This window comes from Bombina bombina, chromosome 4 (assembly GCF_027579735.1).
Source record: "Bombina bombina isolate aBomBom1 chromosome 4, aBomBom1.pri, whole genome shotgun sequence".
In the NCBI taxonomy this organism is placed as follows: domain Eukaryota; kingdom Metazoa; phylum Chordata; class Amphibia; order Anura; family Bombinatoridae; genus Bombina; species Bombina bombina.
In genome coordinates, this window is record NC_069502.1 from 569097021 (window position 1) to 569124778 (window position 27758).

At 42.5% G+C, this 27758-nt stretch overlaps 1 protein-coding gene across 1 annotated transcript in view; it reads right to left on the bottom strand.

Annotated features, from left to right (window-relative positions):
* The window catches only part of MDN1 (midasin AAA ATPase 1), a 1255339-nt gene that overhangs the window by 873402 nt on the left and 354179 nt on the right, over positions 1-27758 (bottom strand). The window contains 1 exon segment of the mRNA XM_053710546.1: positions 17899-18040. Within this exon segment, the coding sequence (XP_053566521.1) occupies positions 17899-18040 (142 nt within the window).

The window sequence follows — 27758 nt, forward strand, 5'->3', positions numbered from 1 at the left end:
AATTCCTAGGATTTTATAGTTTCATAAGGTTTTGTCTGCAAGTTCCTTGAAAGGACAAATCTCTGCTCTTTCTGTGCGGTTTCACAGAAAAAATTGCTAATCTTTCTGATATTCATTGTTTTGTTCAGGCTTTGGTTCGTATCAAGCCTGTCATTAAGCCAATTTGTCCTCCTTGGAGTCTTAATTTGGTTCTGAGGGCTTTACAGGCTCTTCAGTTTGAGCATATGCATTCTTTGGACATTGAATTACTTTCATGGAAAGTATTGTTCCTTTTGGCCACCTCTTCTGCTAGAAGAGTTTTTGAATTATCTGCTCTTTCTTGTGAGTCTCCTTTTCTGATTTTTCATCAGGATAACAGAATTTATGTTTACCTGATAAATTGCTTTCTCCAACGGTGTGTCCGGTCCACGGCGTCATCCTTACTTGTGGGATATTCTCTTCCCCAACAGGAAATGGCAAAGAGCCCAGCAAAGCTGGTCACATGATCCCTCCTAGGCTCCGCCTACCCCAGTCATTCGACCGACGTTAAGGAGGAATATTTGCATAGGAGAAACCATATGATACCGTGGTGACTGTAGTTAAAGAAAATAAATTATCAGACCTGATTAAAAAACCAGGGCGGGCCGTGGACCGGACACACCGTTGGAGAAAGCAATTTATCAGGTAAACATAAATTCTGTTTTCTCCAACATAGGTGTGTCCGGTCCACGGCGTCATCCTTACTTGTGGGAACCAATACCAAAGCTTTAGGACACGGATGAAGGGAGGGAGCAAATCAGGTCACCTAAATGGAAGGCACCACGGCTTGCAAAACCTTTCTCCCAAAAACAGCCTCAGAAGAAGCAAAAGTATCAAACTTGTAAAATTTGGTAAAAGTGTGCAGTGAAGACCAAGTCGCTGCCCTACATATCTGATCAACAGAAGCCTCGTTCTTGAAGGCCCATGTGGAAGCCACAGCCCTAGTGGAATGAGCTGTGATTCTTTCAGGAGGCTGCCGTCCGGCAGTCTCGTAAGCCAATCTGATGATGATTTAATCCAAAAAGAGAGAGAAGTAGAAGTTGCTTTTTGACCTCTCCTTTTACCGGAATAAACAACAAACAAGGAAGATGTTTGTCTAAAATCCTTTGTAGCATCTAAATAGAATTTTAGAGCGCGAACAACATCCAAATTGTGCAACAAACGTTCCTTCTTCGAAACTGGTTTCGGACACAGAGAAGGTACGATAATCTCCTGGTTAATGTTTTTGTTAGAAACAACTTTTGGAAGAAAACCAGGTTTAGTACGTAAAACCACCTTATCTGCATGGAACACCAGATAAGGAGGAGAACACTGCAGAGCAGACAATTCTGAAACTCTTCTAGCAGAAGAAATTGCAACCAAAAACAAAACTTTCCAAGATAATAACTTAATATCAACGGAATGTAAGGGTTCAAACGGAACCCCCTGAAGAACTGAAAGAACTAAGTTGAGACTCCAAGGAGGAGTCAAAGGTTTGTAAACAGGCTTGATTCTAACCAGAGCCTGAACAAAGGCTTGAACATCTGGCACAGCTGCCAGCTTTTTGTGAAGTAACACAGACAAGGCAGAAATCTGTCCCTTCAGGGAACTTGCAGATAATCCTTTTTCCAATCCTTCTTGAAGGAAGGATAGAATCTTAGGAATCTTAACCTTGTCCCAAGGGAATCCTTTAGATTCACACCAACAGATATATTTTTTCCAAATTTTGTGGTAAATCTTTCTAGTTACAGGCTTTCTGGCCTGAACAAGAGTATCGATAACAGAATCTGAGAACCCTCGCTTCGATAAGATCAAGCGTTCAATCTCCAGGCAGTCAGCTGGAGTGAGACCAGATTCGGATGTTCGAACGGACCTTGAACAAGAAGGTCTCGTCTCAAAGGTAGCTTCCATGGTGGAGCCGATGACATATTCACCAGATCTGCATACCAAGTCCTGCGTGGCCACGCAGGAGCTATCAAGATCACCGACGCCCTTTCCTGATTGATCCTGGCTACCAGCCTGGGGATGAGAGGAAACGGCGGGAATACATAAGCTAGTTTGAAGGTCCAAGGTGCTACTAGTGCATCCACTAGAGCCGCCTTGGGATCCCTGGATCTGGACCCGTAGCAAGGAACTTTGAAGTTCTGACGAGAGGCCATCAGATCCATGTCTGGAATGCCCCACAGTTGAGTGACTTGGGCAAAGATTTCCGGATGGAGTTCCCACTCCCCCGGATGCAATGTCTGACGACTCAGAAAATCCGCTTCCCAATTTTCCACTCCTGGGATGTGGATAGCAGACAGGTGGCAGGAGTGAGACTCCGCCCATAGAATGATTTTGGTCACTTCTTCCATCGCCAGGGAACTCCTTGTTCCCCCCTGATGGTTGATGTACTCAACAGTTGTCATGTTGTCTGATTGAAACCGTATGAACTTGGCCCTCGCTAGCTGAGGCCAAGCCTTGAGAGCATTGAATATCGCTCTCAGTTCCAGAATATTTATCGGTAGAAGAGATTCTTCCCGAGACCAAAGACCCTGAGCTTTCAGGGATCCCCAGACCGCGCCCCAGCCCATCAGACTGGCGTCGGTCGTGACAATGACCCACTCTGGTCTGCGGAAGGTCATCCCTTGTGACAGGTTGTCCAGGGACAGCCACCAACGGAGTGAGTCTCTGGTCCTCTGATTTACTTGTATCCTCGGAGACAAGTTTGTATAGTCCCCATTCCACTGACTGAGCATGCACAGTTGTAATGGTCTTAGATGAATGCGCGCAAAAGGAACTATGTCCATTGCCGCTACCATCAAACCTATCACTTCCATGCACTGCGCTATGGAAGGAAGAGGAACGGAATGAAGTATCCGACAAGAGTCTAGAAGTTTTGTTTTTCTGGCCTCTGTCAGAAAAATCCTCATTTCTAAAGAGTCTATTATTGTTCCCAAGAAGGGAACCCTTGTTGACGGAGATAGAGAACTCTTTTCCACGTTCACTTTCCATCCGTGAGATCTGAGAAAGGCCAGGACGATGTCCGTGTGAGCCTTTGCTTGAGGAAGGGACGACGCTTGAATCAGAATGTCGTCCAAGTAAGGTACTACAGCAATGCCCCTTGGTCTTAGCACAGCTAGAAGGGACCCTAGTACCTTTGTGAAAATCCTTGGAGCAGTGGCTAATCCGAAAGGAAGCGCCACGAACTGGTAATGCTTGTCCAGGAATGCGAACCTTAGGAACCGATGATGTTCCTTGTGGATAGGAATATGTAGATACGCATCCTTTAAATCCACCGTGGTCATGAATTGACCTTCCTGGATGGAAGGAAGAATTGTTCGAATGGTTTCCATTTTGAACGATGGAACCTTGAGAAACTTGTTTAAGATCTTGAGATCTAAGATTGGTCTGAACGTTCCCTCTTTTTTGGGAACTATGAACAGATTGGAGTAGAACCCCATCCCTTGTTCTCCTAATGGAACAGGATGAATCACTCCCATTTTTAACAGGTCTTCTACACAACGTAAGAATGCCTGTCTTTTTATGTGGTCTGAAGACAACTGAGACCTGTGGAACCTCCCCCTTGGGGGAAGCCCCTTGAATTCCAGAAGATAACCTTGGGAGACTATTTCTAGCGCCCAAGGATCCAGAACATCTCTTGCCCAAGCCTGAGCGAAGAGAGAGAGTCTGCCCCCCACCAGATCCGGTCCCGGATCGGGGGCCAACATTTCATGCTGTCTTGGTAGCAGTGGCAGGTTTTTTGGCCTGCTTTCCCAGCCTTGCATTGGTCTCCAAGCTGGCTTGGCTTGAGAAGTATTACCCTCTTGCTTAGAGGACGTAGCACTTTGGGCTGGTCCGTTTCTACGAAAGGGACGAAAATTAGGTTTATTTTTGGCCTTGAAAGGCCGATCCTGAGGAAGGGCGTGGCCCTTACCCCCAGTGATATCAGAGATAATCTCTTTCAAGTCAGGGCCAAACAGCGTTTTCCCCTTGAAAGGAATGTTAAGTAGCTTGTTCTTGGAAGACGCATCAGCTGACCAAGATTTCAACCAAAGCGCTCTGCGCGCCACAATAGCAAACCCAGAATTCTTAGCCGCTAACCTAGCCAATTGCAAAGTGGCGTCTAGGGTGAAAGAATTAGCCAATTTGAGAGCATTGATTCTGTCCATAATCTCCTCATAAGGAGGAGAATCACTATCGACCGCCTTTACCAGCTCATCGAACCAGAAACACGCGGCTGTAGCGACAGGGACAATGCATGAAATTGGTTGTAGAAGGTAACCCTGCTGAACAAACATCTTTTTAAGTAAACCTTCTAATTTTTTATCCATAGGATCTTTGAAAGCACAACTATCTTCTATGGGTATAGTGGTGCGTTTGTTTAAAGTGGAAACCGCTCCCTCGACCTTGGGGACTGTCTGCCATAAGTCCTTTCTGGGGTCGACCATAGGAAACAATTTTTTAAATATGGGGGGAGGGACGAAAGGAATACCGGGCCTTTCCCATTCTTTATTTACAATGTCCGCCACCCGCTTGGGTATAGGAAAAGCTTCTGGGAGCCCCGGGACCTCTAGGAACTTGTCCATTTTACATAGTTTCTCTGGGATGACCAACTTGTCACAATCATCCAGAGTGGATAATACCTCCTTAAGCAGAATGCGGAGATGTTCCAACTTAAATTTAAACGTAATCACATCAGGTTCAGCTTGTTGAGAAATGTTCCCTGAATCAGTAATTTCTCCCTCAGACAAAACCTCCCTGGCCCCATCAGACTGGTTTAGGGGCCCTTCAGAACCATTATTATCAGCGTCGTCATGCTCTTCAGTATCTAAAACAGAGCAGTCGCGCTTACGCTGATAAGTGTGCATTTTGGCTAAAATGTTTTTGACAGAATTATCCATTACAGCCGTTAATTGTTGCATAGTAAGGAGTATTGGCGCGCTAGATGTACTAGGGGCCTCCTGAGTGGGCAAGACTCGTGTAGACGAAGGAGGGAATGATGCAGTACCATGCTTACTCCCCTCACTTGAGGAATCATCTTGGGCATCATTGTCATTGTCACATAAATCACATTTATTTAAATGAGAAGGAACTCTGGCTTCCCCACATTCAGAACACAGTCTATCTGGTAGTTCAGACATGTTAAACAGGCATAAACTTGATAACAAAGTACAAAAAACGTTTTAAAATAAAACCGTTACTGTCACTTTAAATTTTAAACTGAACACACTTTATTACTGCAATTGCGAAAAAAATATGAAGGAATTGTTCAAAATTCACCAAAATTTCACCACAGTGTCTTAAAGCCTTAAAAGTATTGCACACCAAATTTGGAAGCTTTAACCCTTAAAATAACGGAACTGGAGCCGTTTTTAACTTTAACCCCTTTACAGTCCCTGGTATCTGCTTTGCTGAGACCCAACCAAGCCCAAAGGGGAATACGATACCAAATGACGCCTTCAGAAAGTCTTTTCTATGTATCAGAGCTCCTCACACATGCGACTGCATGTCATGCCTCTCAAAAACAAGTGCGCAACACCGGCGCGAAAATGAGGCTCTGCCTATGATTTGGGAAAGCCCCTAAAGACTAAGGTGTCTAAAACAGTGCCTGCCGATATAATCTTATCAAAATACCCAGATTAAATGATTCCTCAAGGCTAAATATGTGTTAATAATGAATCGATTTAGCCCAGAAAAAGTCTACAGTCTTAATAAGCCCTTGTGAAGCCCTTATTTACTATCTTAATAAACATGGCTTACCGGATCCCATAGGGAAAATGACAGCTTCCAGCATTACATCGTCTTGTTAGAATGTGTCATACCTCAAGCAGCAAGAGACTGATCACTGTTCCCCCAACTGAAGTTAATTCCACTCAACAGTCCTGTGTGGAACAGCCATGGATTTTAGTAACGGTTGCTAAAATCATTTTCCTCATACAAACAGAAATCTTCATCTCTTTTCTGTTTCTGAGTAAATAGTACATACCAGCACTATTTTAAAATAACAAACTCTTGATTGAATAATAAAAACTACAGTTAAACACTAAAAAACTCTAAGCCATCTCCGTGGAGATGTTGCCTATACAACGGCAAAGAGAATGACTGGGGTAGGCGGAGCCTAGGAGGGATCATGTGACCAGCTTTGCTGGGCTCTTTGCCATTTCCTGTTGGGGAAGAGAATATCCCACAAGTAAGGATGACGCCGTGGACCGGACACACCTATGTTGGAGAAAAGGTGGTTTTGCGGTCTTTATTTAAATTTTTACCTCAAGTTGTGAATTCTAACAACATTAATAGAGGAATTATTGTTCCTTCCTTGTGTCCTAAATCCTAAGAATTCTTTGGAAAGATCCTTACATTCTTTGGATATGGTCAGAGTTTTGAAATATGTTGAAGCTACTAAGATTTCAGAAAGACTTCTAGTCTATTTGTTATCTTTTCTGGTTTTAGGAAAGGTCAGAAGGCTTCTGCCATTTCTTTGGCGTCTTGGTTAAAGCTTTTGATTCATCATGCTTATGTGGAGTCGGGTAAATCCCCGCCTCAAAGGATTACGGCTCATTCTACTAGGTCAGTTTCTACTTCCTGGGCTTTTAAGAATGAAGCTTCGGTTGATCAAATTTGCAAAGCAGCAACTTGGTCTTCTTTGCATACTTTTACTAAATTCTACCATTTTGATGTTTTTTCTTCTTCAGAAGCAGTTTTTGGTAGAAAAGTACTTCAGGCAGCTGTTTCAGTCTGATTCTTCTGCTTATAATTTCAGTTTTTTTTTCATTATAAAAGATTAAAACTTTTTGATTTAGGTTGTGGATTGTTTTTCAGCGGAATTGGCTGTCTTTACTTTATCCCTCCCTCTCTAGTGACTCTTGCGTGGAGTTCCACATCTTGGGTATTTGTTATCCCATACGTCACTAGCTCATGGACTCTTGCCAATTACATGAAAGAAAACATAATTTATATAAGAACTTACCTGATAAATTAATTTCTTTCATATTGGCAAGAGTTCATGAGACCCACCCTTTTTTGTGGTGGTTATGATTTTTTTGTATAAAGCACAATTATTCCAATTCCTTGTTGATGCTTTCGCTCCTTTCTTATCACCCCACTTCTTGGCTATTCGTTAAACTGAATTGTGGGTGTGGTGAGGGGTGTATTTATAGGCATTTTGAGGTTTGGGAAACTTTGCCCCTCCTGGTAGGAATGTATATCCCATACGTCACTAGCTCATGGACTGTTGCCAATATGAAAGAAATGAATTTATCAGGTAAGTTCTTACATAAATTATGTTTTCTCCCAAAAACGGCCTCAGCCGAGGCAAAAAGTGTCAAATTTGTAAAACTTTGAAAAATTGTGAAGAGAGAATCAAGTTGCAGCCTTGCAAATCTGGTCCACAGAAACTATATCTTTGAATGCCCATGAGGAAGTAACAGTCCTGAGGAATGAGCCGCAACTCTCCCAGGAGGCTGCTGTCCCGCAGTCTCATTTGCCAAAAGTTATGATGCTCTTCAGTCAAAAGAAAGTAAAACGGGCATCCAGCGCCTGGATTCGAACCAACAACCTTTGAGTTGCAAAGCCACAAAGCTAACCACTAGGCTACATTAGCTCCTTCCACTGACGAAAGTCCTTAGTTGCTTACAGTTAAAACGTTAAAAGTACGGACCACATCCAAATTGTGCAAAAGTCTTTCCTTCTCAGGAGGGGAATTGGGACCCAAGGAAGGCACAACCATCTCCTGATTAATGTTCTGATCAGAAACAACCTTAGGAAGAAATACTAAATTGGTACACAAAACTACCTTATCTGCATGGAAAATAAGATAAGGAGACTCATACTGTAATGCAGAGAGTTCTGACACTCTCCGAGCAGAAGAAAAAGGAAAGTTATGCTTACCTGATAAATTGATTTCTTCTACGATACGACGAGTTCACGGATTTCATCCTTACTTGTGGGATATTATCCTCCTGCTAAGAGGAAGTGGCAAAGAGCACCACAGCAGAGCTGTATATATAGATCCTCCCTTCCTCTCCACCCCCAGTCATTCGACCGAAGGTTTTAGGAAGAGAAAGGAAAAGCTAAAAGGTGCAGAGGTGACTGAAGTTTTAAATAATAAAAAATATAATCTGTCTTAAATTGACAGGGAGGGCCGTGGAGTGAGTCTCCTTTTCTGATTTTTCATCAGGATAAGGTGGTTTTGCTGCTTTATTTAAATTTTTACCTCAAGTTGTGAATTCTAACAACATTAATAGAGGAATTATTGTTCCTTCCTTGTGTCCTAAATGCTAAGAATTCTTTGGAAAGATCCTTACATTCTTTGGATATGGTCTACGTCGTATCGTAGAAGAAATCAATTTATCTGGTAAGCATAAATTTCCTTTTCTTCTACAAGATACGACGAGTCCACGGATTTCATCCTTACTTGTGGGATACAATACCAAAGCTACAGGACACGGATGAAAGGGAGGGACAAGACAGAGACCTAAACAGAAGGCACCACTGCTTGAAGAATTTTTCTCCCAAAAACAGCCTCAGAAGAAGCAAAAGTATCAAATTTGGAAAATTTGGAAAAAGTATGAAGGGACGACCAAGTTGCAACCTTACAAATCTGTTCAACAGATGCATCGTTTTTAAAGGCCCATGTGGAAGCCACAGCCCTACTAGAATGAGCCGTAATTCTTTCAGGAGGCTGTTGTCCAGCAGTCTCATATGCCAGACGGATGATGCTTCTCAGCCAAAAAGAAAGGGAGGTAGTCTTAGCTTTCTGTCCCCTATGCTTTCCAGAATTAACAATGAATAATGAAGATGATTGACGGAAATCCTTAGTTGCCTGTAAGTAAAACTTTAAGGCACGGACCACGTCCAAGTTATGTAACAGACGCTCCTTCTTAGAAGAGGGATTAGGACACAAGGAAGGAACAATTTCCTGATTAATATTCTTATTCGAAACAACCTTAGGAAGGAACCCAGGTTTGGTACGTAAAAACCAACTTATCAGAATGAAATATGAGATAAGGCGAATCACACTGTAATGCTGAAAGCTCAGAAACTCTTCGAGCAGAAAAAATAGCAACCAAAAACAGATCTTTCCAAGATAATAGTTTAATATCTATGGAATGCAAAGTTTCAAACAGAAGCTCTTGCAGAACTCGAAGAACTAAATTCAAACTCCACTGAGGAGTAATAGGTCTAAATACAGGCTTAATTTGAGATAGAGCCTGAAAAAAAGACTGAACATCTGATACATTTGCCAAACGTTTGCGAAACAGAATTGACAAAGCTGAAATTTGACCCTTTAAGGAACTTGCTGATAACCCTTTCTCCAATCCTTCTTGAAGAAAAGACAACCCTTGGATTCACACCAAAAAGATATTTACGCCATATCTTATGATAGATTTTTCTAGTGACAGGCTTTTTAGCCTGTATCAAAGTATTGATAACTGAACCAGAGAATCCTCGCTTCGATAAAATCAAGCGTTCAATCTCCACGCAGTCAGTTGCAGAGAAATTACATTTGGATGTTGGAAAGGACCTTGAATGAGAAGGTCCTGTCTCAACGGAAGTTTCCACGGTGGCAGAGAGGACATGTCCACTAGATCCGCATACCAATTCCTGCGTGGCCATGCAGGCGCAATCAGGATCACTGAAGCTCTCTCCTGTTTGATTCGAGCAATCACGCGTGGGAGGAGAGGAAACTGAGGAAACACATAAGCTAGGCTGAACAACCAAGGTACTGCCAAGGCATCTATCAGTTCGGCCTGAGGATCCCTTGACCGGGATCCGTATCTTGGAAGCTTGGCATTCTGACGAGATGCCATCAAAACCAATTACGGTCTGCCCCATCTGAAAATCAATAAGGCAAATACCTCCGGGTGAAGTTCCCACTCCCCCGGATGAAAAGTCTGTCGACTTAGAAAATCTGCTTCCCAGTTCTCTACCCCTGGGATGTAGATCGCTGACAGATGACAAGAGTGGGCCTTTGCCCAACTGATTATCTTGGATACTTCTATCATCGCTAAGGAATTCCTTGTTTCCCCCTGATGATTGACATATGCCACAGTCGTTATGTTGTCCGACTGGAATCTGATGAATTTGGCCGAAGCCAACTGAGGCCACGCCTGAAGCGCATTGAATATTGCTCTCAGTTCCAGAATATTGATTGGAAGTAGAGACTCCACCTGAGTCCAAACACCCTGAGCCTTCAGGGAGTTCCAAACTGCACCCCAGCCCAGAAGGCTGGCATCTGTTGTCACTATCACCCACGAGGGTCTGCGGAAACAAGTCCCCTGGGACAGATGATCTGGCGACAACCACTAAAGAAGAGAGTTCCTGGTCTCTTGATCCATAATTATCTTTGGAGATGAATCCACATAATCCCCATTCCACTGACCGAGCATGCACAGTTGCAGTGGTCCGAGATGAAAGCGAGCAAACGGAACGATGTCCATTGCCGCTACCATTAATCTGATTACCTCCATACACTGAGCCACTGATGGCCGAGGAATGGACAGAAGTGCTCGTCAAGTATTCAAAATCTTTGATTTTCTGACCTCCGTCAGAAATACTTTCATGGCTACCGAGTCTATCAGAGTTCCCAGAAAAGGAACCCTTCTCTGTGGAACAAGTGAACTCTTCTCTATGTTCACCTTCCAGCCGTGAGTTCTCAGAAAAGACAACACTGTGTCCGTGTGAGATTTTGTCAGATGATATGTTGACGCCTGAATCAGAATATCGTCCAGATAAGGCGCCACCGCTATCCCTTGCGGTCTAAGAACCGCCAAAAGAGACCCTAGAACCTTTGTGAAGATTCTGGGTGCTGTGGCCAACACGAAAGGAAGAGCCACGAACTGATAATGTTTGTCCAAGAAGGCAAACCTTAGAAACCAATGATAATCTTTGTGGATTGGAATATGAAGGTAAGCATCCTTCAAATCCACGGTAGTCATATATTGACCCTCCTGGATCATTGGCAAAACCGTTCGAATTGTCTCCATCTTGAATGATGGAACTTTTGAATGATGGAAATTTGTTTAGACACTTGAGGTCCAAAATGGGTCTGAACGTTCCCTCTTTTTTGGGGACCACAAATAGGTTTGAGTAAAACCCCTGTCCCTGTTCCAATTTTGTAACAGGACAGATTACTCCCATAGTAAAAAGGTCTTTTACACAGCGTAAGAACGCCTCTCTCTTTATCTGGTTTGCAGATCATTTTGAAAGATGAAATCTCCCTCTTGGGCGGAAATCCTTGAATTCCAAATGATAACCGTGGGTCACTATTTCTAGTGCCCAGGAATCCTGAACATCACTTGCCCAAGCCTGGGCAAAGAAAGAAAGTCTGCCCCCTACTAAATCTGGTCGCGGATCGGGGGCCACCCCTTCATGCAGCTTTGTGGAAGAAGCAGCGGGGGGGTCCTCTTTTAAAGTTCCGAAAGGAACGAAAATTATTCTGTTTACCGACCTATCCTGAGGTAGGGCATGTCCCTTACCTCCTGTAATATCAGAAATGATCTCCTTCAATTCTAGCCCAAAAAGGGTCTTACCTTTAAAGGGAATAGCTAAAAGCTTATGTTTTGATGACACATCAGCAGACCAAGATTTGAGCCACAATGCTCTACGTGCTAAAATAGCAAATCCTGCATTTTTTGCCTCTAATTTAGCAATTTGAAAAGCGGCATCAGTAATAAAAGAATTAGCTAGCTTAAGAGCCTTAATTCTATCTAGAATGTCATCTAATGGAGTCTCAACCTTAAGAGACTCTTCTAGAGCCTCAAATAAAAAAGCTGCTGCAGTAGTTACTGGAACAATGCAAGCCGTAGGTTGGAAAATAAATCCCTGATTAACATATAATTTCATTAGTAGACCCTCTAATTTCTTATCCATAGGATCCTTGAAAGCACAACTATCCTCAATGGGTATAGTAGTACGCTTAGCTAGGGAAGATATAGCTCCCTCTACCTTAGGGACCGCTTGCCATGAGCCCTGAATGATATCGGATATAGGAAACATTTTCTTAAAATTAGGAGAGGGAGAAAACGGTATACCTGGTCTATCCCATTCCTTACTAATAATTTCCGAAATTCTCTTAGGAACAGGAAAAACATCAGTGTAAGTAGCAACTTACTAATATTTATCCATTTTACACAATTTCTCTGGAGGAATCACAATAGGATCACAATCATCCAGAGTCGCTAAAACCTCCCTAAGCAACAGGCAGAGGTGTTCAAGCTTAAATTTAAATGACATAGCATCCAAATCTGTCTGACGCAAAACATTCCCTGAATCAGAAATTTCACCCTCAGACAGTAATTCCCTGATCCCCAACTCAGAGCACTGTGAGGGAACATCGGAAATAGCTAATAAAGCATCAGAGGATTCAGTATTTACATTAATACTTGACCAACTGCGTTTACCCTGCAATACTGGTAATTTAGACAATACCTCTGTAAGGGTAGTTGACATAACTGCAGCCATCTGCAGAGTAAAGGAATTAGACGCACTAGAAGTACTAGGCGTCGCTTGTGTGGGCATAAAAGGTTGTGACACTTGGGGAGAATTGGATGGCATATTCTGATTCTCTTCAGACTGAGAACCATCCCTAGGCACACTTACTTTATTTAAAATATGCTTTTTACATTGTAAAGCCCTTTCAGTACAAAAGTTACACAGTGTTAGAGGGGGTTGCACAATAGCTTCTAAACACATAGAACAATGAGAAACCTCAATGTCAGACATGTTGAACAGACTAGTAATACCACAAGAGTCGTTTAAACACTTATTTATAGCATAAAATAAACATTAGAAAAAACTTGTACTGTGCCTTTAAGTAAAGAAAAAGTGAACAATTTTTCCAAAATGCACAAAAAATGTTAAATTATTCCCAAATTTAACTTAATATCGTTGGTTAATCCAAAAATTACTGCACCCATCAACATGTAATCAAAAGATAGATAAAAATACACTCTGCACCTCGCCAGCTCTGCTGTGGCGCCTACCTGCCCCCAGGGTACTTCGAATCAAGTTTCCAACCCTTCAGACCAGCTACACAGTCCAGGAGCCACGAGTTACTGTTTGCTGCTGCTAAGCCTGAAGAAATTGTGCCAACATAGACTCCGCCCCTTAAGGTCAAAAGTTGGAGTAGGCCCAAACAACACTGCATGGAAATGCAGTTTTGTACTAAAGTAAAAATACACACACAATATAACCCTCAAGCATAAAACCAATAAGTTTTAAGTGCCAAAAATAAAAAACATAAAACATTGGTTTTATTTTGTCTCCCATGTCACATAATGCCCAAATATCAACTAATGATAAATATAAAACAGGGACTCCAGTAACACCCCTCTTATTAAAATAGGTTTTACTGCTTACCCCATTCCCATACAGGGAAATAATGCCAGCCAGTTCTGATACACCAAGTCTCCTCAGAAAAAAAGGCTGCAGATACCTTAATGCTGCTTGTAGCATGAAACCGGTCTCCACACTGAAGATGTCTCATGGTTACCTTCAGAAGTCTTGTGGGAACCAGCGTGGATCTTAGTTACAAATTCTAAGATCATCAAACCTCAGGGCAGAAATCTTCTTCCATATCCCCCTGAGGAAAATAGTACGCACCGGTACCATTTAAAATAAAAAACTTCTTGATTGAAGAAACTAAAACTAACACCTCATTTTACCATGTCTTCCTAGTATAACACAGGCAAAGAGAATGACTGAGGGTGCAGGGGAAGGGGAGGGGCTATATATACAGCTCTGCTGTGGTGCTCTTTGCCACTTCCTGTTAGCAGGAGGTTAATATCCCAAAAGTAAGGATGAAATCCGTGGACTCGTCATATCTTTGTAAAAGAGATAGGCCCCGCACATCACAGACGTCGATCATATCAGTCTGTATAACCGCATGGGAAGCGGTTTGCAAAGTAAGCCATGTGTTCCCCTAAAAACCTGACTGTAACACTGCAGCCATACTGATTATTGTTATGTAATCAAATAATAAACGTCAAGCTGCCTCTCCCAGTGTCCTATAGATATTGCTTCCAGCCCAGTACTATGTCAAATACAAATGTAAACACAGGATTTTCAGTAATACCCTTTATGTACAGGTCTACTGCTTACCCCTTCCCTTGCAAGGAAAAATGTCAGCCGATTCTGATATACCAAGTCTCCTCAGAAATAAAAGACTTAACATACCTCAATGCTGCTTGTAGCATGAAACCGTTCTCCACACTGAAGATTTCTCTTGCACTACCTTCAGAGACTCTGTGGGAACCAACGTGGATCTAAGTTACAACTGCTAAGATCATCAACCTCAGGGCAGAAATCTTCATCTCCAAATCTCCCTGAGAAAAATAGTACTCACTGGTACCATTTAAAATAAAAAAAACTTCTTGATTGAAGAATCTAAAACTAACACCTCACTTTACCTCTTCCTATTACTAACACAGGCAAAGAGAATGACTGGGGGTGGAGGGAAGGGAGGAGCTATATATATATATACAGCTCTGCTGTGGTGCTCTTTGCCACTTCCTGTTAGCAGGAGGTTAATATCCCACAAGGATGAAATCTGTGGACTTGTCGTATCTTGTAGAATAATTCTTCCCCCTTAGCTGCAGGAAAGAAATATCTGAAATAAACACCACTGAGATATGTGAGTGAAGAAGACCTCCTGCTCAACTTTTTACCAACAACATGGGTAAAAGGAATAGGCAATGTATTAAGAGTAGGGAAACTTCATCTGGGCAATAAATTCTTTGTAATATCCTAGGAGTGATTTGTTATATATTTGACACTATGCTTTTAAGGAGTATGTGCCTAGCAGGAGGAGGATTGGAACAAGCCTATCCACATCAACAAAATATTTCTCAATAAATGAAAAATAGAAGCGGAGTGGTAAAACTGCATTGGAATCCAAGCCGAAAACAAGAGACATCCAGCAGGGCCACGTGGACCACCTTGAATAGTAAAAGATGGATTATACAAATAAACAGCTGGATTCTATAACATTAGCACATAAAAAATGTTACTATCACTTTAAATTTTAAAAAGTAACTTAATTTCTGTGAGCAGGGGTAAGCTAAATTAGTATGCAAGCATTGCAGAATTTATTACAAAGGTTAATTCATTGTTCACATATATTGCCATGAAATTAACGAAGTGATGTCTGTGCAGTACTTCCCGAAGGGGTTATTGAGAGGAACCGCAGAGCACTGCATGAGTAATAGAAAATGTTATATACATCTCCTTAAGCAATCTGCCTCACCTATGGCAGAAGATTAAAAAGAAATAATATCTTGTGCAGCAACTCCAGAAGGAATTTGCAGGGGACCGCAGGGCACTGCATACGTGTTATTAAATGTAATGTACCTTTACTTAATAAATCTGACTCGCATATGTCAGAATAATTGATAAGACTTAACCTGTTGATAGTAAAATTCAACATACAGCAAGTGCTCACTGTCTCTTTAAATGTAAAAAAAAAAAAAGTCACAACTTTATTTAAACAATGTCAGAAATTATTGAATAAGCATTTCTTTATTGTTGAACACTCTATACATCTCAGGTCCAACTAAGGCATCAGACAACCTCCCTACACCATCCAATAACCAGAAGTGAAAGGGGAGGAAAACGCCATCTGCAAGGAGAACCTTGCAACTTAAATTACTCCACTCCGTGCGGCCCCGTTTCTTCCGATAACCGGAAGTGAAAGGGAGGAAGCGCCATCTGCAAGGAGCACATTGTGATGTAAATTACACCACTCCTTGCGGCCCCGTTTCTCCCGATAACCGGGAGTGAAAGAGAGGAAGCGCCATCTGCAAGGCACACACTTGCAATTTAAAATACTTTACTCCTTGCGATGTGTGAAAGTAAAAGCAGGAAGGAGTGAAACTCTTGGCGCCCTAGATAAGCTCCGCCCCTCTCGGTCGGCTAAATGTATTCTAAAGCCGCGGGGAGTATAATAAAAAGTAAAACCCCAGCTCTGAGCCTAGTCTACTCGTCCCCAGTGTCTGCCAATACTGCCCAAAATAAAATAATCCCCTAAGCCATAGGAGGATGACTTTTGTCCCATACTGACTTTAAAGTGCCATCTTTTTTCTGTATATGCTCCCAGAAACAAAGTTAGCACTTACCTTTAGAAATCTGCCAGGCAGCAAGGCAGCTCACTAGGTTTGAGAGGCATGTTCAATCACATGGACCTGTGGAAGAAAAATCAAGACTGAGTAATATTACTCAGGCTTTCAAAGTTAGGGCAGCATTAAATATATGGGAGGCTCAGTGAGGATTGTACCCCACAAATTCCCATTGCTTAAAAGCCACCACTGTTCTACTGAAGAGACAGATATGGACTACGTCTACACCCTAGGACAAAGCAGGACAATCTTGCACTGCTAAAAAATAAAAAATTTGCTTGAAGGATCTTCTTTCAAACACCTAAACTGTACCACTTCCTTGCTCTAACGTAGGCAAAGAGAATGACTGGGGTTGGAGGGAAGGGAGGTGATATTTAACAGCTATGCTGTGGTGCTCTTTGCCGGCTCCTGCTGGGCAGGAGTGATATTCCCAACAGTAATTAATGATGGGAATAGAGGCAAACATACTTAGAACTTTTTTCTGCACAATTCCCACAAGCAAAAAAAGCATTAAAGGGACATTAACCCAATTTTTTTCTTTCATGATTTAGACAGAGCATGCAATTTTAAACAACTTTCCAATTTACTTCTATTATTTCATTTGCTTTCTTTTCTTGTTATCCTTTGCTAAAAGGTTTATCTAGGTAAGCCCAGGAGCAGCAAATAACCTAGGTTCTAGCTGCTGATTGGTGGCTGCCTATATTATAAATATATATATATATATATATATATATATATATCTCGATTGTCATTGGCTCACCCATGTGTTCCGTTAAAAAATAGTAGTGCATTGCTGCTCCTTCAACAAATGATACCAAGAGGATGAAGCAAATTTAATAGAAGAAAATTTGAAAGTTGTTTAAAACTATGCTCTACCTAAATCATTAAAAAAAATGTTTGGGTTTCATGTCCCTTTAAACTGGGTTTCAAATGTACATTACAGAGTAGTGCATAAGCACAGACTGCAGTAAATACGAAGCATAACACCAATGAGCATCAAGCAAAGTCGATGGTATTCACCCTGTTAAAAGGACAGTCTACAATAGAATTTTTATTGTTTTTAAAGATAGCTAATACCTTTATTACCCATTCCCCAGTTTTGCACAACCAACACAGTTATATATTAATATATTTTTTACATCTGTGATTTCCTTGTATCTAAGAACCTTCTGACAGCCTCCTGATCACATGACTGTGATTATTATCTATTGACTTGCATTTAGTATTGTCTTGTGCTAAATCTTTAACTCCCTGTGCATTAACACAGTGTTGTCTATATGGCCCACGTGAACTGATCAGTCTCTTGTTGTGAAAAGCAATTTAAAAAGCATGTCATAAGAGGCAGCCCTCAAGGGCTTAGAAATTAGCATATGAGCTTACCTAGGTTTAGTTTCAACTAAGAATACCAAGAGAACAAAGCAAATTTGATGATAAAAGTAAATTGTAAAGTTGATTAAAATTACAAGTCCTATCTGAATAATGAAAAGTTTAATTTTGACTAAACTGTCCTTTTAAAAGGGATATGAAACCCAATATTTTTCTTTTTACAATTCTGATAGAGCATGCAATTTTAAGCAACTTTCTAATTTACTCCTATTATCAATTTTTCTTCATTTAACTGAAAGCATGAAAAAAGTAGAACAAAAAGATAAAAATAGAAAAGAAAATAATTAAAATGATCTAATCCAATTCCCAAATTGGGTTGATCACTAAACACAACACACTTTATTTTAGTATTCTATTTTAACACAGTTAAGACAAATAACAGGTGTTTATAACCAGACAGACAAAATAAATCACAACTCACATTGTCGTCTTTGGACCTATTTCTGACTGGCCGTAGTCCACCAAGAAAGTCAGAGGTCTCCATATGCTGGTGGCAGTTTACAGAATATAACGTTTGGTTTGATAGAGCAGCAAATATCTGGCAGATTGTTGTTTTGCCACATCTGCAAGAAGAAAAAAAAAATCAGAATTGGAAGTAGTTAACATTCTATGCTTTTTATTCTATTTAAGACATGGTAATCCATTTTTAAGCTCACTCAAATGTTATTATAAAACAATTTATGCTTACCTGATAAATGTATCTCTTTTTTGACACAATGAGTCCATAGATCATCTTAATTACTATTGTGAATACCACTCCTGCCCTGCAGGAGGCAGCAAAGAGCACCACAGCAAAGCTGTTAAATATCACCTCCCTTCCCTCCCAACCCAGTCATTCGACCGAAGTAAAGGAGATAAAGAACTTAACAAGGTGAAGAGGTGTCTGAAGTTTATAATAACCAACAACCTGTCTTTGAAAAACAGCAGAGGCAAGAGTGTCAATTTTGTAGATTTTGAAAAAGTGTGAAGAGAGGACCAGGTTGCAGCTTTGCAAATCTGTTCCACAGACGCTTCATCCTTGAATGCCCATGAGGAAAACAACAACCCTCGTGGAGTGAGCCGTAATTCTGTCTGGAGGCTGCTGTCCAGTAGTCTCATATGTAAAACATATACTCTTCAGCCAAAAGAAAGGGAAGTATCCGTAGCTTTCTGTCCCTTATGTTTTCCCGAGAAAACCACAAACAAAGCAGAAAACTTACAAAATCCTTAGTTGCCTGCAGAAAAAATAAAGGCACAGACCACGTCCAAATTGTAGCCACAAGGAAGGAACAACAATCTCCTAATAAATGTTTCGATCAGAAACGACTTTAGGAAGAAATCCTAATATAGTACGTAAAACTATCTTATCTGAATTAAATATAAGGTAATGGGATCGTACTGCAATGCCAAGAGCTCTAATACTCTGCGAGCAGAAGAAATAGCAGCAAGAAATAAAACTTCCCAAGCTAACAACTTAATATCTAAGGAATGCTTAGGCTCCAACGGAGCCCCTTAAAGAACCTTGAAAACCAAATTAAGACTCCATGGAGGAGTAACTGGCTTAGACACAGACTTAATCCTGATCAAGGCCTGACAAAGGATTGCACATCTGGAATATCCGCCAGAGGCTTTGTAACAAAATAGATAAGGCAGAAATTTAACCCTCTAGGACACTAGTCGATAATCCTTTCTCCAAACCCTCTTGGAGAAAGGACAAACCTCTAGGAATCCTAACTCTACTCCAGGAGTAGCCCTTGAATTCACACCATTAAAGATATTTACGCCCTATCTGATGGTAAATCCTATTTACAGGTTTACGAGCCTGAATCGTCTATGACCTATTCTGAAAAGCCCCGCTTGGATAAAATTAAGAGTTCAATCAGCATCAGAAAAACTAGAATTGGATGAAAGAAAGGCCCTTGATTAGAAGGTCCTTCTCAACTGAAGTCTCCAAGGTGATGAGATGACATGTCCACCAGGTCTGCATGCCAATCCTGCGAGGCCACGTCAGTGTGAGGAGGATCACCAACGCCCTCTCCTGTTTGATTCGAGCAATAACTCGAGGTAGAAGAGCAAACGGAGGAAATAGGTATGCGAGACTGAAATTCCAAGGTACCGTCAGAGCGTTGATCCGTACAGCCTGAGGGTTCCTTGACCTCTACCAGTACCACGGAAGCATGGCATTCTTCCAAGAAGCCATGAGATCCAATTCCGACTGACCCCATTTGAGAATCAAGCTAGAAAACACTTCCGGATGGAGTCCCCACTCCCCCGGGTGAAAGGTCTGCCTGCATAGGAAGTTCGCCTCCCAGATGTCCACTCCTGGAATATGGATCGCCAACCGTCAGCAATTGTGGGTCTCCGCCCACTGAGTGATCTTGACTACCTCTGTTATGGCCAAGGAACTCAGAGTTCCTCCCCGACGCATGATGTAAGCCACTGGAGTTATATTCCTAACTGAGGCCAGACGAGCCCTCAAGATTGCTCTCAATTCCAGAATGTTTATGGGTAGAACAGACTCCGACTGAGTCCATGTTCCCTGAGCCTTTAGAGAGCCCCCCAACTGCTCCCTAACCCAGAAGGCTGGCATCTGTTGCCAAAGTCACCCAGGAAGATCTGCAAAAGCAGGATCCCTGGGAGGGATGATCCTGAGATAACCACCAACATAGAGATCCCTTGTCTCCTGCTCCAGCTGTAATCGTGGAGACAGATCCGCATAATCTCCGATCCGCTGCCTGTGCATGATTAACTGCAGAAGTCTGAGGTGGAAACGGGCGAACGGGATGATGTCCATTAAAGCTACCATCAGCCCAATTACCTCCATGCACTGAGCCACAGATGGCCGAGGAGAGGACTGAAGTGCTAGGCAAGAAAAGAAAACCTTTGATTTCCTGATTTCTGTAAAAAAAATTCATTAATGAGGAGTCTGTTAGGCTTCTCAAGAAAAACAGAATTTATGCTTACCTGATAAATTACTTTCTCCAACGGTGTGTCCGGTCCACGGCGTCATCCTTACTTGTGGGATATTCTCTTCCCCAACAGGAAATGGCAAAGAGCCCAGCAAAGCTGGTCACATGATCCCTCCTAGGCTCCGCCTACCCCAGTCATTCGACCGACGTTAAGGAGGAATATTTGCATAGGAGAAACCATATGGTACCGTGGTGACTGTAGTTAAAGAAAATAAATTATCAGACCTGATTAAAAAAACCAGGGCGGGCCGTGGACCGGACACACCGTTGGAGAAAGTAATTTATCAGGTAAACATAAATTCTGTTTTCTCCAACATAGGTGTGTCCGGTCCACGGCGTCATCCTTACTTGTGGGAACCAATACCAAAGCTTTAGGACACGGATGAAGGGAGGGAGCAAATCAGGTCACCTAAATGGAAGGCACCACGGCTTGCAAAACCTTTCTCCCAAAAATAGCCTCAGAAGAAGCAAAAGTATCAAACTTGTAAAATTTGGTAAAAGTGTGCAGTGAAGACCAAGTCGCTGCCCTACATATCTGATCAACAGAAGCCTCGTTCTTGAAGGCCCATGTGGAAGCCACAGCCCTAGTGGAATGAGCTGTGATTCTTTCGGGAGGCTGCCGTCCGGCAGTCTCGTAAGCCAATCTGATGATGCTTTTAATCCAAAAAGAGAGAGAGGTAGAAGTTGCTTTTTGACCTCTCCTTTTACCGGAATAAACAACAAACAAGGAAGATGTTTGTCTAAAATCCTTTGTAGCATCTAAATAGAATTTTAGAGCGCGAACAACATCCAAATTGTGCAACAAACGTTCCTTCTTTGAAACTGGTTTCGGACACAGAGAAGGTACGATAATCTCCTGGTTAATGTTTTTGTTAGAAACAACTTTTGGAAGAAAACCAGGTTTAGTACGTAAAACCACCTTATCTGCATGGAATACCAGATAAGGAGGAGAACACTGCAGAGCAGATAACTCTGAAACTCTTCTGGCAGAAGAAATTGCAACTAAAAACAAAGCTTTCCAAGATAATAACTTAATATCAACGGAATGCAAGGGTTCAAACGGAACCCCCTGAAGAACTGAAAGAACTAAATTGAGACTCCAAGGAGGAGTCAAAGGTTTGTAAACAGGCTTAATTCTAACCAGAGCCTGAACAAAGGCTTGAACATCTGGCACAGCAGCCAGTTTTTTGTGAAGTAACACCGACAAGGCAGAAATCTGTCCCTTCAGGGAACTTGCAGATAAACCTTTTTCCAATCCTTCTTGAAGGAAGGATAGAATCCTAGGAATCTTAACCTTGTCCCAAGGGAATCCTTTAGATTCACACCAACAGATATATTTTTTCCAAATTTTGTGGTAAATCTTTCTAGTTACAGGCTTTCTGGCCTGCACAAGAGTATCGATAACAGAATCTGAGAACCCTCGCTTCGATAAAATCAAGCGTTCAATCTCCAAGCAGTCAGCTGGAGTGAAACCAGATTCGGATGTTCGAACGGACCCTGAACAAGAAGGTCTCGTCTCAAAGGTAGCTTCCAAGGTGGAGCCGATGACATATTCACCAGATCTGCATACAAAGTCCTGCGTGGCCACGCAGGAGCTATCAAGATCACCGACGCCCTCTCCTGATTGATCCTGGCTACCAGCCTGGGGATGAGAGGAAACGGCGGGAACACATAAGCTAGTTTGAAGGTCCAAGGTGCTACTAGTGCATCCACTAGAGCCGCCTTGGGATCCCTGGATCTGGACCCGTAGCAAGGAACCTTGAAGTTCTGACGAGAGGCCATCAGATCCATGTCTGGAATGCCCCACAGCTGAGTGACTTGGGCAAAGATTTCCGGATGGAGTTCCCACTCCCCCGGATGCAATGTCTGACGACTCAGAAAATCCGCTTCCCAATTTTCCACTCCTGGGATGTGGATAGCAGACAGGTGGCAGGAGTGAGACTCCGCCCATAGAATGATTTTGGTCACTTCTTCCATCGCTAGGGAACTCCTTGTTCCCCCCTGATGGTTGATGTACGCAACAGTTGTCATGTTGTCTGATTGAAACCGTATGAACTTGGCCCTCGCTAGCTGAGGCCAAGCCTTGAGAGCATTGAATATCGCTCTCAGTTCCAGAATATTGATCGGTAGAAGAGATTCTTCCCGAGACCAAAGACCCTGAGCTTTCAGGGATCCCCAGACCGCGCCCCAGCCCATCAGACAGGCGTCGGTCGTGACAATGACCCACTCTGGTCTGCGGAATGTCATCCCTTGTGACAGGTTGTCCAGGGACAGCCACCAACGGAGTGAGTCTCTGGTCCTCTGATTTACTTGTATCTTCGGAGACAAGTCTGTATAGTCCCCATTCCACTGACTGAGCATGCACAGTTGTAATGGTCTTAGATGAATGCGCGCAAAAGGAACTATGTCCATTGCCGCTACCATCAACCCGATCACTTCCATGCACTGAGCTATGGAAGGAAGAGGAACGGAATGAAGTATCCGACAAGAGTCTAGAAGTTTTGTTTTTCTGGCCTCTGTCAGAAAAATCCTCATTTCTAAGGAGTCTATTATTGTTCCCAAGAAGGGAACCCTTGTTGACGGGGATAGAGAACTCTTTTCCACGTTCACTTTCCATCCGTGAGATCTGAGAAAGGCCAGGACAATGTCCGTGTGAGCCTTTGCTTGAGGAAGGGACGACGCTTGAATCAGAATGTCGTCCAAGTAAGGTACTACAGCAATGCCCCTTGGTCTTAGCACAGCTAGAAGGGACCCTAGTACCTTTGTGAAAATCCTTGGAGCAGTGGCTAATCCGAAAGGAAGCGCCACGAACTGGTAATGTTTGTCCAGGAATGCGAACCTTAGGAACCGATGATGTTCCTTGTGGATAGGAATATGTAGATACGCATCCTTTAAATCCACCGTGGTCATGAATTGACCTTCCTGGATGGAAGGAAGAATAGTTCGAATGGTTTCCATCTTGAACGATGGAACCTTGAGAAACTTGTTTAAGATCTTGAGATCTAAGATTGGTCTGAACGTTCCCTCTTTTTTGGGAACTATGAACAGATTGGAGTAGAACCCCATCCCTTGTTCTCTTAATGGAACAGGATGAATCACTCCCATTTTTAACAGGTCTTCTACACAATGTAAGAATGCCTGTCTTTTTATGTGGTCTGAGGACAACTGAGACCTGTGGAACCTCCCCCTTGGGGGAGGTCCCTTGAATTCCAGAAGATAACCTTGGGAGACTATTTCTAGCGCCCAAGGATCCAGAACATCTCTTGCCCAAGCCTGAGCGAAGAGAGAGAGTCTGCCCCCTACCAGATCCGGTCCCGGATCGGGGGCCAACATTTCATGCTGTCTTGGTAGCAGTGGCAGGTTTCTTGGCCTGCTTTCCCTTGTTCCAGCCTTGCATTGGTCTCCAAGCTGGCTTGGCTTGAGAAGTATTACCCTCTTGCTTAGAGGACGTAGCACCTTGGGCTGGTCCGTTTCTACGAAAGGGACGAAAATTAGGTTTATTTTTGGCCTTGAAAGGCCGATCCTGAGGAAGGGCGTGGCCCTTACCCCCAGTGATATCAGAGATAATCTCTTTCAAGTCAGGGCCAAACAGCGTTTTCCCCTTGAAAGGAATGTTAAGTAGCTTGTTCTTGGAAGACGCATCAGCCGACCAAGATTTCAACCAAAGCGCTCTGCGCGCCACAATAGCAAACCCAGAATTCTTAGCCGCTAACCTAGCCAATTGCAAAGTGGCGTCTAGGGTGAAAGAATTAGCCAATTTGAGAGCATTGATTCTGTCCATAATCTCCTCCAAAGGAGGAGAATCACTATCGACCGCCTTTATCAGATCATCAAACCAGAAACATGCGGCTGTAGCGACAGGGACAATGCATGAAATAGGTTGTAGAAGGTAACCTTGCTGAACAAACATCTTTTTAAGCAAACCTTCTAATTTTTTATCCATAGGATCTTTGAAAGCACAACTATCCTCTATGGGTATAGTGGTGCGTTTGTTTAAAGTGGAAACCGCTCCCTCGACCTTGGGGACTGTCTGCCATAAGTCCTTTCTGGGGTCGACCATAGGAAACAATTTTTTAAATATGGGGGGAGGGACGAAAGGAATACCGGGCCTTTCCCATTCTTTATTAACAATGTCCGCCACCCGCTTGGGTATAGGAAAAGCTTCTGGGAGCCCCGGCACCTCTAGGAACTTGTCCATTTTACATAGTTTCTCTGGGATGACCAACTTGTCACAATCATCCAGAGTGGATAATACCTCCTTAAGCAGAATGCGGAGATGTTCCAACTTAAATTTAAATGCAATCACATCAGGTTCAGCTTGTTGAGAAATGTTCCCTGAATCAGTAATTTCTCCCTCAGACAAAACCTCCCTGGCCCCATCAGACTGGGTTAGGGGCCCTTCAGAAATATTATTATCTGCGTCGTCATGCTCTTCAGTATCTAAAACAGAGCAGTCGCGCTTACGCTGATAAGTGTTCATTTTGGCTAAAATGTTTTTGACAGAATTATCCATTACAGCCGTTAATTGTTGCATAGTAAGGAGTATTGGCGCGCTAGATGTACTAGGGGCCTCCTGAGTGGGCAAGACTCGTGTAGACGAAGGAGGGAATGATGCAGTACCATGCTTACTCCCCTCACTTGAGGAATCATCTTGGGCATCATTGTCATTATCACATAAATCACATTTATTTAAATGAATAGGAATTCTGGCTTCCCCACATTCAGAACACAGTCTATCTGGTAGTTCAGACATGTTAAACAGGCATAAACTTGATAACAAAGTACAAAAAACGTTTTAAAATAAAACCGTTACTGTCACTTTAAATTTTAAACTGAACACACTTTATTACTGCAATTGCGAAAAAACATGAAGGAATTGTTCAAAATTCACCAAATTTTCACCACAGTGTCTTAAAGCCTTAAAAGTATTGCACACCAAATTTGGAAGCTTTAACCCATAAAATAACGGAACCGGAGCCGTTTTGAACTTTAACCCCTTTACAGTCCCTGGTATCTGCTTTGCTGAGACCCAACCAAGCCCAAAGGGGAATACGATACCAAATGACGCCTTCAGAAAGTCTTTTCTAAGTATCAGAGCTCCTCTCACATGCGACTGCATGCCATGCCTCTCAAAAACAAGTGCGCAACACCGGCGCGAAAATGAGGCTCTGCTTATGCTTTGGGAAAGCCCCTAAAGAATAAGGTGTCTAATACAGTGCCTGCCGATATCAATATATCAAAATACCCAGATAAAATGATTCCTCAAGGCTAAATATGTGTTAATAATGAATCGATTTAGCCCAAAAAAAGTCTACAGTCTTAATAAGCCCTTGTGAAGCCCTTATTTACGATCGTAATAAACATGGCTTACCGGATCCCATAGGGAAAATGACAGCTTCCAGCATTACATCGTCTTGTTAGAATGTGTCATACCTCAAGCAGCAAGAGACTGCACACTGTTCCCCCAACTGAAGTTAATTGCTCTCAACAGTCCTGTGTGGAACAGCCATGGATTTTAGTGACGGTTGCTAAAATCATTTTCCTCATACAAACAGAAATCTTCATCTCTTTTCTGTTTCTGAGTAAATAGTACATACCAGCACTATTTCAAAATAACAAACTCTTGATTGAATAATAAAAACTACAGTTAAACACTAAAAAACTCTAAGCCATCTCCGTGGAGATGTTGCCTGTACAACGGCAAAGAGAATGACTGGGGTAGGCGGAGCCTAGGAGGGATCATGTGACCAGCTTTGCTGGGCTCTTTGCCATTTCCTGTTGGGGAAGAGAATATCCCACAAGTAAGGATGACGCCGTGGACCGGACACACCTATGTTGGAGAAACTACCCTTGTAGTTGGAATCCATTCGAGACCGCAGGAAAGATAACATTTCCGTGTGTGATCTTGCTTGTTGAAAGTAAGGTGCCTGAACTAGAATATCGACCAGATAAATTGCCATTGCAATGCCTCGCAATCAGGGCACCACCAATAGGAATCCCAGAACTTTTGAGAAAAACAGAATTTATACTTACCTGATAAATTACTTTCTCTTACGGTGTATCCAGTCCACGGATTCATCCTTACTAGTGGGATATTCTCAATCCCTACAGGAAGTGGCAAAGAGAGCACACAGCAAAGCTGTCCATATAGCTCCCCTCAGGCTCCGCCCCCCCCAGTCATTCGACCGACGGTTAGGAGAAAAAGGAGAAACCATAGGGTGCAGTGGTGACTGTAGTGATTTCAAATTAAATTTGAACCTGACTTAATTGTCAGGGCGGGCAGTGGACTGGATACACCGTAAGAGAAAGTAATTCATCAGGTAAGCATAAATTCTGTTTTCTCTTACTTGGTGTATCCAGTCCACGGATTCATCCTTACTTGTGGGATACCAATACCAAAGCTTTAGGACACGGATGAAGGGAGGGAACAAGTCAGGTAACCTAAACGGAAGGCACCACTGCTTGCAAAACCTTTCTCCCAAAAATAGACTCCGAAGAAGCAAAAGTATTGAATTTGTAAAATTTGGCGAATGTATGCAGTGAAGACCAAGTCGCTGCCTTACAAATCTGTTCAACAGAAGCCTCATTCTTGAAAGCCCATGTGGAAGACACAGCTCTGCTGGAATGAGCTGGAATTCGTTCAGGAGGCTGCTGTCCAGCAGTCTCATAAGCCAATCGGATGATGCTTTTTAGCCAAAAGGAAAGAGGTAGCAGTCGCTTTCTGACCTCTCCTCTTACCAGAATAGACAACAAACAAGGATGATGTTTGTCTGAAATCTTTAGTTGCTTTTAAATAGAATTTTAAAGCACGAACCACGTCAAGATTGTGTAAAAACAGAATTTATGTTTACCTGATAAATTACTTTCTCCAACGGTGTGTCCGGTCCACGGCGTCATCCTTACTTGTGGGATATTCTCTTCCCCAACAGGAAATGGCAAAGAGCCCAGCAAAGCTGGTCACATGATCCCTCCTAGGCTCCGCCTTCCCCAGTCATTCGACCGACGTAAAGGAGGAATATTTGCATAGGAGAAATCATATGATACCGTGGTGACTGTAGTTAAAGAAAATAAATCATCAGACCTGATTAAAAAACCAGGGCGGGCCGTGGACCGGACACACCGTTGGAGAAAGTAATTTATCAGGTAAACATAAATTCTGTTTTCTCCAACATAGGTGTGTCCGGTCCACGGCGTCATCCTTACTTGTGGGAACCAATACCAAAGCTTTAGGACACGGATGATGGGAGGGAGCAAATCAGGTCACCTAGATGGAAGGCACCACGGTTTGCAAAACCTTTCTCCCAAAAATAGCCTCAGAAGAAGCAAAAGTATC